At 34.7% G+C, this 17,047-nt stretch overlaps 1 protein-coding gene across 8 annotated transcripts in view; it reads left to right on the top strand.

Annotated features, from left to right (window-relative positions):
* CEP112 (centrosomal protein 112) overlaps positions 1-17,047 on the top strand; it is a gene marked incomplete at its 3' end in the record, with an annotated part of 475,585 nt that overhangs the window by 112,961 nt on the left and 345,577 nt on the right. For all 8 annotated transcript variants that reach the window (XM_079131573.1, XM_079131569.1, XM_079131572.1 and 5 more), the window contains 3 exons: positions 523-622; positions 3,325-3,443; positions 5,416-5,559. In XM_079131573.1, the coding sequence (XP_078987699.1) occupies positions 523-622; positions 3,325-3,443; positions 5,416-5,559 (363 nt within the window). The remainder of the gene's footprint in view (positions 1-522; positions 623-3,324; positions 3,444-5,415; positions 5,560-17,047) is intronic.

Genomic DNA, 17,047 nt, shown 5'->3' with positions numbered 1-17,047 from the left:
GCAGTTTTTGGCATATTTTGAGCTCATTTTTTGGATTCACAATAGCAGAGCTAGACATTAAAGATTTTTATGTGTCATCTTCCCATGTATCTGGGAATTCTTGTCATTGTTCATTAAGATGGGAGAAGTTCTTGTGGGAGGACTCAGGGATCTGCTCAGCTGAAAGGTGTTCTATTCCAGTGCAGTGGAGTGAATTGTATCCTCCCAACATGTCAAGTTTCTGATGACTTCTCTCTGCCATTTTATGACAGTTTAATTTCTGAATTATATTTTAGGGAATCATCTAATTTATTATTTATAATCTTATTAAAAATTGGCATGTGAAAATTCCAAAGAGATGGCATACTTTTTTAGATAATCAATTATTCTAACATATTTAATAATTATCCCAGTGTACTATAATTTTTACAGATTTTGGGAGAAACCATTTATGAAATTGAGACAGATTTGCAAACACTATGCTAATTTTTAAATTGTGTATTCTATGCTTAATATACTAAAACATTTTACATTTAATTGCAGATTTTAGAAAGAAAGAATAATGAAACTGAAGAATTGAAAGCTTTATACAAAAAGAAACAAAATGAAGCTGAGGAGACTATAAGAAAGCTCGAAAAGAAAGGTGATGTGTTGTTTCATAAATTTTTTAATAAGATTTTCATTTTATTTTAGAGATTATCAAATTTGATACTAAAATTTAATTTCTGTTTTTTTGTGAGCTTTAATCAATGAACAAATTTATGTGGTCTTTCACATGACTGCGTTTAACAGTGTGTGTCTCTGTGTTTGTATGTACCCATGTGTACACATGAAGTGATAACAACTAGTATTTTGATTGACAGAAAAAACTTAAGCAGTATTCCCCATTTACACATTTCTGAAGAAGGAAAAGAAAACATTTAATCAAGTGTTAAATTGACTGTGATTATGGGTTAAAACATCTAAATAAGTAGGCAGTCATGGGAGAAAGTGTTGTATTTTTTGGACAAAGGAACTTATGTAAGATTTTGTAAAGTTTAGTAAGATTTAATTAGTTAAAGAAGAGTTCCCCATATTGGGATGGGAAAGCTAAAGTTGGTAAGTTGGGGAAGGATGCTACAAAACTATTTAGCTAGATTGAGTAACCTGTGCATTAAAGTATGAGTTTCAGAAGAGTCACAGAGTTGACTTGGGGCTAGATTAAGAATGACCTTGAATTTCAGATTTATAAATTTGTACTTTATCTTCTAGATGCTGGGAAGGCATGACTTTTGAGTTGTGAATTTTAGGACCTCACGTTTTAGGTAGTGTAGGTTAGCAATGGTGGGTGTGTTGAGCACAGAGAGAGAATGGAGAGAGAGAGAGAGAGAGACAGAGAATGAATGTGAGCATTCCACTCATTAGGAAATATAGGATCTCATTCAGTTCTGCTCTTCAATGCCTGAAAGATAACTTTAGGTTTACTCGTTATAACATAATGGGGTCAGAATAAAGAATATGTAAAGTTCCTTTGAACTCCAAGATGTTTGGGCTTCAGCATTTGTGTAATTTTATATATGAAGTGATGAAGACCCACAATAGCTAAGTCATGGAAGTGTGAGTTGTGAGAATGGAAGTGAAGAAAAAGTTTTGGACAGTGAGTGAGGATTTGTGAATGATAGGCTATTGGCAGTTAGTAGTGTATGGGGGAAAGGAAGGTTTTCTTTAGGGGTTTGTAAAGCTTACTCTCCCCTAGGTCACCAAATTTGAATGTGTTTAAGTAATGCCCTTGACAATTTAGGATGGCAATTATATATATAAATTAACCAATGCAAAAGAATACTTTTAGATTAATTTCCAGCTTTAAATGTTGGTGAAAGTAATTAGAAATTTCTTCATATTTTTTTCTCTGAATATTATCAGTGACTACAAAAATAATTTAAATTTATTTCTAGATTTTCTTTCTTACCCTGATCCAATTCAAACATGCTTAAGGTTTAAAGAAAAGTTGAAGTTTTAAAAATAATGCTTCTTAAGCCCTTTGAATTACATTCAGATCTTAGTTTAATGTTGGAATTGTAAAGTAAAACATGTTGTAGATGCTAAAGACTAAATTAATTTGGATTCATCTCCTCCCCTATGTCTTGCACAGTTGAGATATAAGAGTGAAAGAACTTTCTAGGGAAATATATTCAGTAATTAAGGAAGGATACATTGAAGTAAAAAAGGGAGTTGAATTTATACTACCCAGACAACATGAATATATTAAACAAATTTTAATTTAAATCAGTAACAGTTTACATAATTTTAGAAAAGAAGATAGAAATAGAATGATTTATATGGGAAATATTTATTTCAGTGCTGGAGTTCAGACCTGTGGCTTGCTAGGCAAGGGGAAATATTTTATGTAATGTAAAACATATTCCAATTTTAGTAATGTAAACCTTGAAAATTATTTTAAAGAATCTAGGAGCAATAACATATTGAAATGATAGATTCCTTTATTTATTCATTCAGTACACATCTTTTTGAGAACTTGTCTGTGTGGCTCTGTTATGCCCTGTGGATAAAAAGTTTAAATATCTTTTTCCTTAGTCAAAATAGTCTTGTTAAAGAGGAAATAGGCAAGTAAATTGTTATAATGTCATAAGTGACTCAATGGAGAAATATATGCACTTTTGTGGAAATAAAGAAGTTTCTTTCTGTTTCTGCAAGGTGAGGAATCTGCTTGGTGAATGGTGCAGAGAGAGGTGATTCTTGAATTGAGACTCTGAGAATGAGCAGGAGTTTTTTTGTTTTGTTTTTTTTAAACAAGGGAGGGAAGAATATTTCAGTTAGACAGGTGATGGTATTTAGGCAGTGATATATGAAGGAATATGTTCTCAAGACTCTGTAGATAGGTTGGTGTGTTTTAGAATGTAGGTTGAAAATGCTGAAGTGGGAAGAGATATGTCCAGAGAATAGCTGGATCATGAGGAGCTGAGATTTCCATGTTAGAGGCTTTTGGCCTTTATCCTTTGGATGAGGAGAATTGTGGAATGATTTTTAGCCTGAGAGTGACATTGGATTTGTACTGGTGAAAATCCTTTTTAAAGCAACAGTGGACCCCTTAGAAGCAGAATGATACTGGGCACACTGTTAACATTTTCTAGGGAAAGAGTAAAGATGAATTCAACCAAGGCTGTCTATGCTGATAGCTACAAATTGAGAAAAAGGACAAAGAATAAGAAATATTTTAGAAGAAAGAATTGAGAAGACCTGGTTAAAAATTGAATTATCTATTAACTGGTATGCTGTATTTTATATCATCAAACTCTTATGTGGTTTCTAGAGTTGGTATAACTATGTTTTCATCATTTTTGACAGTTCAGACCCTTATACGTGACTGTCAAGTTATCAGAGAGACTAAAGAAAACCAGATTGCAGAGCTAAAAAAGATATGTGAACAAAGTACAGAATCTCTGAATAATGATTGGGAAAAAAAGGTAAGCTGCTTAAAATAGTAATAGACACTATGAAAGAATATGCTTCAAAGTAATGCATTTAACTATAAAGGTAATGGATTTCACAGAATATACAAAAAGGTATAAAAATAGAATTAAAAAATTTAAAATTCTAAATTCTAGACCTACTAGAAATAGCTACTGTCATGGTTTGGTATATTTCTTTCTAGAAGTCTATGGTCTTTAAAGTAGTTTTCATTTTGAAAACACACTTTGGACTTAATTCTTGTGTTTAGTTAATTTTCTTGATTTTTTTTTTTTTTTTTTTTTTTTTTTTTGGTCATAGTCAATAGGTTTAAAGCAAAATTGGAGGGAAAATATCAGCCAGTTCACTCACTGGACATAACACTGCTTTTCAGATGTATAGTTCAAAAATACAAATAAAACAAATCAGGGATTTTGGGGACCCCTTACACATAATCAAAACTGCATATGTTAATTTGTGAAACACAAGAGTCTTCTGTATGGTTACCTATGAGCCACCCTGAGCCATTTCTCAGTTTCCCCTTGTCTTCCTAGTCAAGTAAGAGTTCACAACGCCTGTGCCATGTCCTTGTGTCTGTCTCCTGCTCATGGACAGTGAATCACGTAGATCATTTAGGCTGTTTTGGACTTCTGCTCTCCCTCCCTGGTGAGTGGGGTTGGATCCAGGCTGTCAGTTAGGATTCCATTCCCAGGAAGAGAACTGAACGAATGCCCACAAGGCTACGGGCACAGATTTGCAGCTCCCTTCCACTGAAGCTACCCACTGAACCTTGTTTAGACCTCCAGAATTTACTTTTTATTTTTTTTTCTTTACCTTAGTTTACAAAGATATTTTAAAGCTTCATCCATTTATTGATAAAGATGTGAAGTCTTTTTGGAGGTTTGAATGGGAAATAAGTATTTTTTATATTAGTATTTTGCAAAATTTTGTTCAAATAAGATAAGAAATATGGATGATATCCCTAATCAATAATAATATAAAAACTTGGAGTGGAACCACCATTTGACCTAGTTATACCACTCCTTGGCATATACTCAAAGGACTTTAAAATCAGCATATTATGGTGATGCAGCCACATCAGTGTTCACAGCAGCTCAATTTACAATAGCTAAGCTCTGGAACCAACCTAGATGCCCTTCAACAGATGAATGGATAAAGAAAATGTGGTACATATACACAATAGAATATTATTCAGCCATAAGGAATAATGAAATGATGGCATTTGCCTGTAAATGGATGGAACTGGAGACTATCATGCTAAGTGAAATAAGTAATCCCACAAAACCAAAAACTGAATGTTTTTTCTGATTTGCAGATGCTGACTCACAATAGGTGGTGGTGGTGGGTGTTGCGGGAGGAGTGGAATTTCCCTGGATTGGACATGAGGAGTGGGGGGAAAGGAGGGGAGATGGGAATGGGGAAAACAGTAGAGTGAAATGAACATCACTTTCCTATGTTCATATATGAATAAATGGCCAGTGTAACTCCACATCATGTACAACCACAAGAATGGGAATTTATACTCCATGCATGTGTGCTATGTCAAAATACATTTTATTGTCATGTATAACTGGAAAGAACAAATTTTAAAAAATAAAGTTTTCTGTTTCTCTTATTTCAGACTGCTATTTTTTAACTGAGGTGTTGTATTATCTATCTGATTTATTTACTCTACCTGCAGTATATGATTTATATTAATATTTGCTCATTAATTAAAAGTTTCAATTCAGGAAGGCAAAAAACTGCTTCTTAATCATGCTCTTTATGTGACATATTTACTTAATGTCTACTTGAGGGTTTTATATTTTTTGTTAGATCACCATATACATATAATATATACATGTATAATGTGTATATCTATCTATCTCTCTCTCTATATATATACAGGAATATTAGAAAATATTTATTTTCTGAATTCCAAAATAGTCTTTTCCATCGTAGTGAAAGAATCTTGATTTCATTCTGTAGCTCCACAGTGCTGTTGCAGAAATGGAAAAGGAAAAATTTGAACTTCAAAAGCGACACACTGAAAATATTCAAGAATTGCTTGAGGATACAAATGTACGTCTGAATAAAATGGAGGGTGAATACATGGCACAAACACAGGCTACAGTAAGTTCTTTTTTTTTTTCTTTTTAAAACATTTTTAGAAACTATCTTCTTAATTTCCACGTCTTCATGTTTGACTGACATGCACTGTGTACAAGTATGCTGTTGAATTAAGTAAAAAGCTTTGTCTTCTAATGTTAGTCAGCTCTTCATTGCTGTGACCAAAATACCCCACAAGAACAATTCAGATGCAGAAAGTTTGTCTTGGCTCACTGTTTCAGAGGTTTAGTCTGTGGTTAGCTGAGTCCTTTGCCCTGGGGACAAAGTGAGGCAGAACGTCATGGCAGAAGGGCTCATGGTGGCTGGGAAGCAGAGAAAAAGGAGAAAGGTCCACAGGGAAGATGAACCCTTCCAGAACACACCCCAGTGACCCACTCCTCCAGCCACACCTCACCTGCCTATCGTTACTACCCAGCTAGTTTTTCAAACGGGGATGACTGATTAGGTTACAGCTCACCTAATCTAAGCATTTCTACTCTGGACACACTTGCATGAACAGGGGCTTTTGGAGGAACATACCTTGTATCCAAAACATAAGGCCTTCCTATTTGCTACAGATGTACATGTGGCAATGAACGGGCCCCTGAAGGGATTTCATTCTTGATTGTTTGATGCCATTTTTATTTTGAACCACCAGGGGGTTTTATAAATATTTCTCCTTTCCCCCCACATTGTTGTTTAGTTCAGAGATAATCTTTCCTTCCTTCCTTCCTTCCTTCCTTCCTTCCTCCCTTCCTTCCTTCCTTCCTTCCTTCCTCCCTCCCTCCCTCCCTCCCTCCTTCCCTCCCTCCCTTCCTTCCTTCTTTCCTTCCTTCCTTCCTTCCTTCCTTCCTTCCTTTTTTAGCTAAAGACTTGGCTGTTTTTCTGAGAACACTTGATGCTAATGTGAAGGTCATAAAGGAAGACAGGAATAGTGTGACCACTCTGATGAATTTTCTTGGTAGTTGATCTTGACTAAGGGACCATACATATATCACTTGGGTAAACCCAAAAAGTTCCCTTACTAAAAGAATGCAGAAGGAGGTCACCATAGCCAAACTGAACAGCCCAAAGGCCGTGGACGTTTTCCAGTGTGACGTGGAGATCCCCCAGAGAGCCTCCTCGTTGAACACATTGTTGCAGATTATAGGTCAGAGGGGTGAATGTCTTCAGCCTTGACTTCCTAGTCTCTAAGACGGGGAGAGTCCTGCAGGTCGGTTCATCTGCAAGTGCTTCTCACACCAAGGCAAGTGTACCTCAGCAGTTGTGTTACTGATGTGTAACATGACTTCATGGAACTGTTCAGTGTTGGATCCCAGGCATCAACCAATCCTCATTTACCATTCACAGCCTCCTCAGCCCGCCTCGCTTGGTCCAAGTACTTTGTTGAATTTAATGCTGTGGAATTTGAATTAGGGGTCAGTTACCTCAGCATATGATAGGTATGTCTTAGTTACCTGGGGTCCTTAGACAAGTCCAACTGCTGTCTCAAATGGTAAAAGAAATGGGAAGTGACATGCAACCCTAAGTGTAACCCATGTAACCCTAAGTGAACCTTAGGGTTAGTCTTGAGTTCAAATTTCAAATCCTTAATACCTTAGGAGTCACGTTAACTCTTCAAATATAAATCTTCCTCATCTGTGGGTTAGGATAACAATATTATAAGGCAATATAAGTTGTTCAAATTATTAAATAAATTAATATATGTAAGTTCAGTTGCCTGATAAGCATTCAATATGCAATTGTCTTTGAAAATGCAATGTATAAGAATAATGGATACATATAAATGAGAAAAGAAAGATTCAGTGTAAGAAGTTAATCAACATTTGCTTGAAGATGAAGTTTAGGCTTCCATTCCTCCCACAAAAATGACAGAAGAGAGAGAAAGAGAAAGACAGAAACCCAGATTGACAATTGGGAGATTAATCAAATGTTTGGAGTTGGAAAGGCATTGGATGAGTTCGTATTGATCTAGCAGGTTCAAAATAGCAGAATTCTGAATTCAGCAAAGACATCTGAGAAGCAAGGCTGAATTAAACCACGTGACCTCTGGAGGCTCCAGGCATCTGTGTAGGAGGAGGTTCAAGTGCGCCTCCACGCAGGCTTGCTGGAAGGTCTGTTTAGGAAACAGCAAGGGTATGGGCACAAGGGGTTTATTATACTGTTCTGTTCACTTTTTTATGTATTTGAAATGTCCCTTAATACAGCTTTTTAAAAAATTGATAAGATAAGGGACAAAAAACAACCAGATCTTTATAATTTTCTCCCCCATTTTGTGAAACAAGGGATGGTCTCTTTTCCAAATGAGAATCAAACATTGGATTATTTTCTAGAGAGAATTAGCAGCCTCTGGTTCAGGTTCAGGTACCATCGAGCATTTTACCGTAGCAGTTCACAAGCTGTGGTGAATGGATCCCTGGGAGTCCTAGAGGCCTTGAGGATCCTTGGTGTGGCCAGATTGAAAGACGTCCGCTCAACCCCCAAGAATTAAAAAAACAAGAAAAATCAAGTCACTTATAAGGAAAAAAAAAATAAGATACGTTCAGATTTTTTTACCCAATATTCAATGCCAGAACACAGTGGAACCACATCTATGAGGTCAATAAGCAACTTTAGGAAAAAAATGTGACCCCAATGTGATCTTTCCATGAATTAAGGAAATGAAGAGCTTTGAACATCAGCAGATCTCTGATGATCTTTGTATGTTAAATGTCTTTAGGTATGGCTTTTGACATTATTTGGAGCCCTTTAAATCTCAGTTTTTTTTCATTTTTCTATAATTCTGAGAAATGCGTTTATAGTCCATTTTTCTTGAAAATATCTTCCTACCTTTTAGGATTTATTGTATGTTTCATATCTCTATATTTTCTTCCTATTCTGGACTTTTAGGCTAGTTTCTTATTTTGATCTTACTCTTCAGTAATTTTTTCCTGCTTATTACATCTAGTACATGTTTTATTTCTTTATTTCTTCTCATTCCTAGTATTTTCATTTGACTCTAAAAAGAAATAATTTCTTGTGGTTTCACTTGTTAATATTTATCTTTATCTTAAGTATATTTATTGCCGTTGGTGTATTTGTTCTAATAGTTCATGTTCAGATTATAAATTAATGTACTATGTGATGAATTATAATGTGTATGTTATAATATTATTTACAGATACAAAGGTATTGTGACTTTCTTTCATAACAACTTTTTGCTGGTGTGTAGTTATTTTGGACTGTGAGCTTGCATCCCTTGGGTTTATCACTTACTCCTGTATATTAGGGAAGAGCTGGTAGACTAGGTTCTTGTATTGGCCAGTTAGTTTTTTCAAGTAGTGAAGAACAGGTGAGTCTCAGATTAGAAACCCCCCAAGTCTAGGACCACTGTTGAACTCCTGCTAGCAACTTCCCATTTGTGATAGGCAAGCCTAACTAGGGAACGTAACACTGGAGAGAGCATTCTCCCTTGAGAATCAACAACATCAACAAATAGGGTGTAGGGGAGAGATGATCTTTTAATGAAGAAAGTTCTTCATGAATCTTTTATAAAAATTAGTGCTTTTTATATCTTATTAATCCAATCTTTTGCTGTCACAAGTGCAAGAAGACTTCTATTTTCTACTAAGAACATTGAAGCTTTGCTTTTACACTGAGGCTTTAATAACTCTGATGTTATTTTTTGTCACTGGTGTAAGATAGGGATCTAATTTCATAGTTTTCTATGTGGATGGCTATTTTTTTTCCAGCTTTACTTTTGAGTAGTGCTCCCTTTTTTCGTTGATGTATCATGGCCATTGTTGCACGTCAAACTTCCGTGTAAATGAAGATCTCCATTCTAGTTGGCGGATTTCTCTGGCTCTGCTAGCAGTGTGCTGTCATCATCATTATAGCTCACAAGTACTCTTCGTATCCTTTCGGTCCATCAGAATGATCTTGGCTACTGTGAGCACTTTCCTTTAACATATGCTTTTAGAATCAGTTTATCTGAGTTAATAAGGTAGCAGAACCTAAGAACATCTTTAAACATCCTTGGTAAAATTTTATTTCTGTCTCACACTTTTGTTATATGAAAGTTTTATACATTTGCTGTATAAGAGACTCAAGAATAAACATATAAGTAAGTCTTAAAGAGTTTAACTCTACATAAATGCAGCACACATTCTAATTTATCGTATATTGAGCAGAACTTATGTAAAATGTTAAATAATGGTGGCAATAGTGGTTTTAAAAGTTTTTTCTTATTGTAGGAGATACACATGCTCACTATTGAAAATTTAGAAAAGAAACGAAATTAATGTCTTCATGAAACTTCATAAAATTACTGTTACTGTTGTCTTCATAAAATTACTGTTAGCGAAAATATGTATGATTATCTATTCTTCCACATTTTCATTCCAATGCCAAGTGTTTAAATTAGTCAAACAAACCCAAACTTTGCTAATTTAAGTATGTTAATTTCTTAGGGCTTCCATATCAAATTACTGCAACTTAGGTAGTTTAGAACAGCAGAAATGTATTGTCTCAACAGTTCTAAAGGCCGGAAATAAGAATTGAGATATCAGCAGAAACCTGCTCTATCTGAAGGTGTTAGAAGAAGAGAAAGATTCTTCCTGGCCTCTTCCGAGCTTTAGGTGGCAGCTGTCAGTAGTTGACATTCTTCGGCTCATAGCTGCAGTATTCCAGTTTCTACCTCTGCTGTCACTCAGGGTTCTCCTGCGTGTCTCTGTGTGCCAGTGTCTTCAATGGTTTTCTTACAAGGAGAGTAGTCATTGGGTTTAAGACCCACCCTAATCTGGCATGTCCTCACTCTAACTCGATTACATCTGTAAAGACCCTGTTTCCATCCAAAAAAGGTCACATGTATAGTACTCATCATCAGTTTCAGTGTTTCCTTTTGGAGGACACAGTTCAACCCAAAACAATAGTTAAGAAATGTTATTTATTACTTTTTAAAGGAAAATGTTGAATATTAAATCATTGGCTTTGAAAAGAAGAAAGACAATATATACATTATGGATTCTTGTAAATGATTGGGTATTCCATTTTGTTATAGACATTAGGTCTCTCAAGGTAAAATTTGGGACTTTTCTTGGCAGTTAACAGAACCAGTATGGTGTGTGCTTTTTTTTTTTTTTGGCTACATTTTAAAATTTTAATTTTTAAATTCACTTAAAATAAAAATAATAAAGCCATTCCATATGAACACAAATAATAATAAAATAACTCTAAAGTATAAAAGAAAAGAAATTTAGGGAGACATACTGTTGCTTTGAATTTTTGTAAGTCCTTTTAACCTCTGGCTTAATAGCAGGCAGCTGGATTCTCATATCTGTTTTTGCATTTATTCTATTGTGATATCTCATGACATGTAGTGTCTGGAAAACTCCATAGTAATGAAAAAGGCAAACAATGTATTACTGTGAAATTGTTTTGATCCTGTGGACTCACACAAAGAGTCTTGGGGAATCTCAGGAGTTTGTTGACCACACTTGGAGAACTATTGCTGCTCTAAGCCATTGGTTTTCAAACATTTTGGAAAATGACTTCCAGTAAGAAATTAATTTTTATAAATTGTGTCCCAAACATACATGTTTAAGCAATGTACTCCCCTGTACATTGATAACTCAAACAAAAGTTTCAGTTGTGCTAGTGGCTATTCACTCTGACAGGGTTTATCTTTTTCATTTTCTTTAATTTCATTAAAAAAATTTCCAGCTTGTGGTTTACAACTTGATTTCACATTAGTCAAGACCAATGGTTTAAAATCACTGCAGGGAGTATATATTAAAGAAAGTAGGGCTGGGGTTGTGGCTCAGTGGTAGAGCACCTGCCTAGCATGAGTGACACACTGGGTTTGATTCTCAGCACCACGCATAAATAAAATAAAGGTCCGTTGACAACTAAAAAAATGTTAAAAAAAGAAAGTAATTTCTGTTTCTATTGTCTACTTTCCAAAGTGGTTACTCCTGTTTATGCTCCTGTTCAACTGAGTATGAGAGACATCTCTTTCGTATCCTTGTGAACACTTGGAATTACCAAACTTTAATATTTTTTCCTGATTTGTAAAGTGCCATGTTTTAATTTGCATTTCCTTGGGGGCTACTTTGTGTTTCTTGGCCATTTCAAATTGCTTATCCATCCCCTTTGTTGTTTTTTAATTCAGTTATTTATCTTTTTCCTGGGTTTGAAGGATATTTTATATATTTAGAATTCAGTGTACAAACCAGTTGTCAAGGTTCCTCCCAATTCTTTTATTGTGATAAAATACCCGTGATATAAAATTTATCATTTTAAGCATTTTGTGTGCACAGCCCAGTGACTTTAAGTGTCTTGACATTTTCGTGCAACCATCATCACCATCCAGATTCAGATTTTTTCATCTGCATCAACTGAACCTTTGTATACATTAAACACTCATCTTGCTCAGCTGAAGCTCTGCACATGTTAAACACCAACTCTTCATTTGTTGCCTTCTTCAACCTGGCAAATACCCTTCTACTGTCTATGAGTTGACTGTTCCGTATGTCTCTCCTCAGTGCTTTCATATAGTATTTGCCTTTTTGTGTTTGGCTTATTTCACTTAGCATAATGTCGTCACAGTTCATCCATGTTGTAACGTGCCAAAACTTTTTAAAAGGCTGAGTAATAATCTGCTGAATTTATAGACCTTGTCTTGTTTATTTGTTCATCTATTGTTCTTGAGTTTCTTCCAACTTTGTTAATTGTGAATAATGATACTGTAGACATGTTTACAGGTATCTCAAAGCCCATGGACAGAAACCAAATGTAAATCTGAAATACATTTTTATCATCTCAACATTCTAAAATTTAATATCCTAAAATATTAAATAATTTAAAAGTAGAAATTTGCAAACTATATTGATTGCTTCAAATGTTTATTCCATTGCTGTCTTATTAATTAAATAATATTGAGAGAAGTATCTTTTAGAGTAGAATTTTGAATTTTTGTAAGTTTAATATGTATGGGGAAAAAGGTTATACTTTGGAGACAAGAGGTCACTGTCAGAGAAACTTCATTCTATTTCTAATGAATGTTGAATCTAAAAATTAGCATTCAGACCTTGTCATGGGTGATAATAGTAAATACAGAGAAAAATGGACAGCGTCTGTCAGCAGGATTGAATTTAGGAATCATCAAGACTAGACATGTCTTGCTGAGCAGCTCCTGATTTAATAATTAAACAAGGTAGAGTTCAAGGCATGGCTTGAGATGAAAGATGAGACTGTCACTGAGAATTAATTTCTCCATTTTGTTGTTGTTTCAGCTTTTTACTTTTTTGTTGAGTCTTGTTTTATTTTATTGCCACATATTGTAAGCAGATACGTGTTTACATTATTCAACTTATGTCTTTTAGTATCCACAGGCATTTTCTTATGTCAGACTCATAGTTAAAGCATGTAAACACTGTATTTTTTAAAATTAAAAGAATTTTTTTTGTAGTTATAAATGGGCAGAATGCCTTTATTTAATTTGTTTATTTCTATGTCGTGCTAAGGACCGTATGTACCCAGTGCCTCAGACATGCTAGGGAAGTGCTCTGCCACTGAGCTACAGCCCCAGCCCTAAACACTGAATTTTTAAAACAAATATTAGAACCTATAAATGTAAAAATTATAGCCAATTTAATAGAAGCTTGGGGAGGTGAAGCCTGTGAAATGATAGGGCTCCTCTGATTTCAGGGTTTAGACACAATGAATATGCGCAGGTGACCATGTTGAGATTCTAGGCTTTGTTAGTGGAGTACTTAACATTTTTTCTGTCCTAAGAATCCCACTGCCAGTCTGATGAATTCTGTACAGTCCTTCTCAGAATAATATTTTTAGATTTAATAAAAATATGTAAAAATTACAAAAATCATATTGAGGTATAGTTGTCAAAATATTGTTAAATCAAAATTGTGATACAGTAATGTATGTTTCTAAATTAATGCAAGAACTATAAAGATCTAGTAGTGAGCCTGCTAGTAATTTTTAAGTAATGATGAGGGTAAATAATACATAGTGCTGATTCAACAGTGTAATGAACTATAAAAATATCTGTGACTTCTGTTAGTCATGGGTTATTACTAATACTACCTTGATTTGATGAGACCTTTCATAATTGAAGGAAAATGCTACATTTCAGTTAGGATAGTGAAAATAAAGGTGGAATTTTTTTTCCTGTACAAATTCATTGACACTTTGAATTCCATCCATGAATGGGAATTGTAGGTTAAGATCCCCTCCTTACAGAATTTCAAAAGCGTTACACAACTGGAATATTTTGTTTTAACTCTTGTTAGTAGTGACGCATTTGTAGAGCAACCCACCTACTCACCCAGATAGCCAGAATTTTATTTTATAATTTATATCAACATTTCTCCTCCTAAACCCTCAATGCTTGTAAAGGAGAATTCCCCCCAAATAACACCAGTTCATCTTTTTGAATGAATTGTCCTTTAAAAAATAAATTTTACCCTTAAGAACAATTTTAAATTTACAGAAAATTTAAGAAAACAGCAGAGAATTTCTAAATATCCTGAGCCCATTTTATATGAAATTTACACCTTATGTTATTCTGGTACACTTGTTGGAATTAATAAATATACGTTGCTATGTTATTAGTACCTAAAGTAGATAGCTTTTTTTGAATTTTGTTAGTTTTAACCTAATGTGCCATAGTTAATATTTATCTTCTGTTGACCTATAGAGGAACTTTTTTTTTTTTTTTTTTAAGTTTTTAGAGATAATGAATAAAGGTATTGTAAGCATTCACCTAGAGTATTTTGTGTATATGCAGCTTTCAGAATCACTTGAGTAGAAGGATCTTCACTACTGGATGGCATAGTAAGAATATGTTTATTTAGCTTAGTTAAGAAATTGTGGGCTGGGGAGATAGCTCAGTCGGTACAGTGCTTGCCTTATATACACAAGGCCCTGGGTTCCATCCCCAGCACTGCCAGAAAAAAAAAAAAAAAAAAAGAAATTGCCAGTTGTCTTCCAATTTGTACCGTTTTGGTTTTCTACAAGCAAAAATGAAAGTATCCTTTCCAACTTTCCCTTTTGATATGGGCCGTTTTATCTTTGCCAGTCTAAAATGTGTGTATTGGTACATCACTGTTGTCTTAATTGGCAATTCTATAATGGCATGTTACACATTTTTCATATGCTTCTTACCATATATTTGTCTTCTTTGGTGAGCTATTTCAATAGTTTGCCCAATTTTTGGTTGAGTCATTTTCTTATTGAGTATTAAAAATTCTGTGTGTATTTTAGATATGTCTTTATGAGATATATATATTTGGCAAAGTTTTCTTCCAGTTTCTGGCTTTTCATTATCTTAATGTCTTTCATAGAGCAGAAGTTTTTAGTTTTAATCAACTTACTCTATCAAGGAGCGTGCTCTTGGTGTTGTATCTAAAAAGTCATCGCCAAATCAAAGGTCACGTGGTTTTTTCTTCCCCTTTCTTTTGATTCCGCCTATCTTTTCATCTAGAAGTTTTATAGGATTACATTTTATGTACTTGTCTAATACCTGTTCTCAGTTGATTTTTGTGCAAGGTATAAGGTCTGTATCTAGATTCAGTTTTGGGGGACACAGACTTCCAGTTGTTCTTGTACCATTAGTCTGAAGATAGTTTCCCCACTATTGAATTGCCTTTGCTCTTTCATCAAGGTCTCTTGACTGTGTTTGTTGGGTTTATGTGTGGGCTCTCTGATTTGCTCTATTGATCTGTATATTTATTTTCTCCAGTATCATTCTCTCTTGATTTTACTTAGCTTTATAATGTCTTCAATTTGTCAATCTTCCAAATATTTTCCTCTGTGTTGACTCTTCTGGATCATTTGCCTTTCCATACTTCTAATTCTAAACTTTAGAATTAGTTTATTGATTCCCATAAGTGACTTGCTGAAATTCTGATTAGAATTTTGTTGAATCAATAGATCAGATTTTGGAGAATTGATATATTAACAATACCGAATTTTCCAATCTGTGAACATGGAATAACTGTCTGTAGGCACATCTCATTTTATTGTGCTTCACTTTGTTGCATTTCACAGATGCATTTTTATAGACTGAAGACTTATGGGCAACCCTGTAACAAACATGTCTGTTGGCACCTTTTTTTCTAATAGCATGTGGTCACTTCGACCTTTTCATTGTTATTAGATCTGTTAGAATAATTTGTGATCAGTGATCTTTGATGTTACCATTGTTTGTTTTAGTTGCCATGAATCACATCCATATAAGACACCAAACTTAATTATTTAATTGATAAATATATGTGTTCTGACTGCTCCACCAATCAGTTGTGGTCTCCCTTCCCTATACCCCTGTCTCTCTCCCTCCCTCAGGCTTTTCTATTCCCCCCTGATACATTATTAAATATGAGGTATGAGGTGTTAACTTGTTTTGATTTGTATTTCCTTATTGAATAATGATATTGAACATTTGTAAACTTATTGATGATTTGTATATCTTCTGTGGAGAAATGTGTGTTCAAGGACTGGGGATATAGCTCTGGGTATGTGTAAGTCCTTTGCCCATTTTTGAATCATACTGTTTTGTTGTTGCTATTTTTGAGTTTAGTTTAGTTTTCTGTTTATATATTTTCTCCTATTCTGTGGATTTTTGGATGTAATTTGGTCTCTCCCATTCTGTGGGTTTTATGCATGTTTTGATGCACAGTCTTTTCAATTTTTATGCAGTCCAATTTGTTTTTTTCTGTTGTTGCTTGTGCCTTTGGTGTCATATCTAAGAAATCATCACTAAATTCAATATTGGAAAACTTGCCATTTTCTTTTTTTCAGTTTTAGTACATTAAATTTACTCAAAACATTCTGAAAATGTACATTTTTTTAATGGAGTATAATAAAACATAGAACAGAATATTTGACATCTAAAATCATAATCAAATATTAAATATTTACAAAACTATATATTTTTTAAAATTTACAAATTTGCACGTACTTCTGTAGCATTGACAAGAGAATGACCCCACAATGGGAGAATGTTTTTTTATTCCTAAAAAGAAAGTATTTCAGTAGAAGCTGCAGTGGTTTTCATTCTTGGTTCCAGTGCCTGTCTGTGTGTCCGTGTTGAGAACGTATGTGACAGGGCTCATCGTAGTTCTTATGAGGCTGGACCTGGGGATGAGGACCACTGCTCCCTCCCTTGGTGACAGAGGAGTGACTGGACCTTTGGCTGCTACCAGCATGCGTGTGGTATTCCAGAATATTGTGAGTGTTGACTAGAAAGGCTCACTTTCCTTTGGATTCTTGGGACTGTTCAACCATCACCCTCTTCAGACTAGTGTCACCTGACTTGTTCGTTGGGAGTCACGTGTGCTTGAGTTCTGTGTGCTTGAGTTCCGTAGCACTATCCCTGGGGATGAGGTTGAGCAGGCAGACAGTTTCTCTTATGGTTTAGATATTGGGTATCCCCCAAATGTTCATGTGTGAGACAATGCAAAAAGTTTAGAGGTGAAATGATTGGGTTATGAGAGCCTTAATCCACGATAGGAAT

This window comes from Sciurus vulgaris (assembly GCF_902686455.1).
Source record: "Sciurus vulgaris genome assembly, chromosome: 3".
Classification (NCBI taxonomy): domain Eukaryota; kingdom Metazoa; phylum Chordata; class Mammalia; order Rodentia; family Sciuridae; genus Sciurus; species Sciurus vulgaris.
Note: the sequence above shows the minus strand (reverse complement) of the source record. Positions and strands in the feature narration are given on the sequence as shown.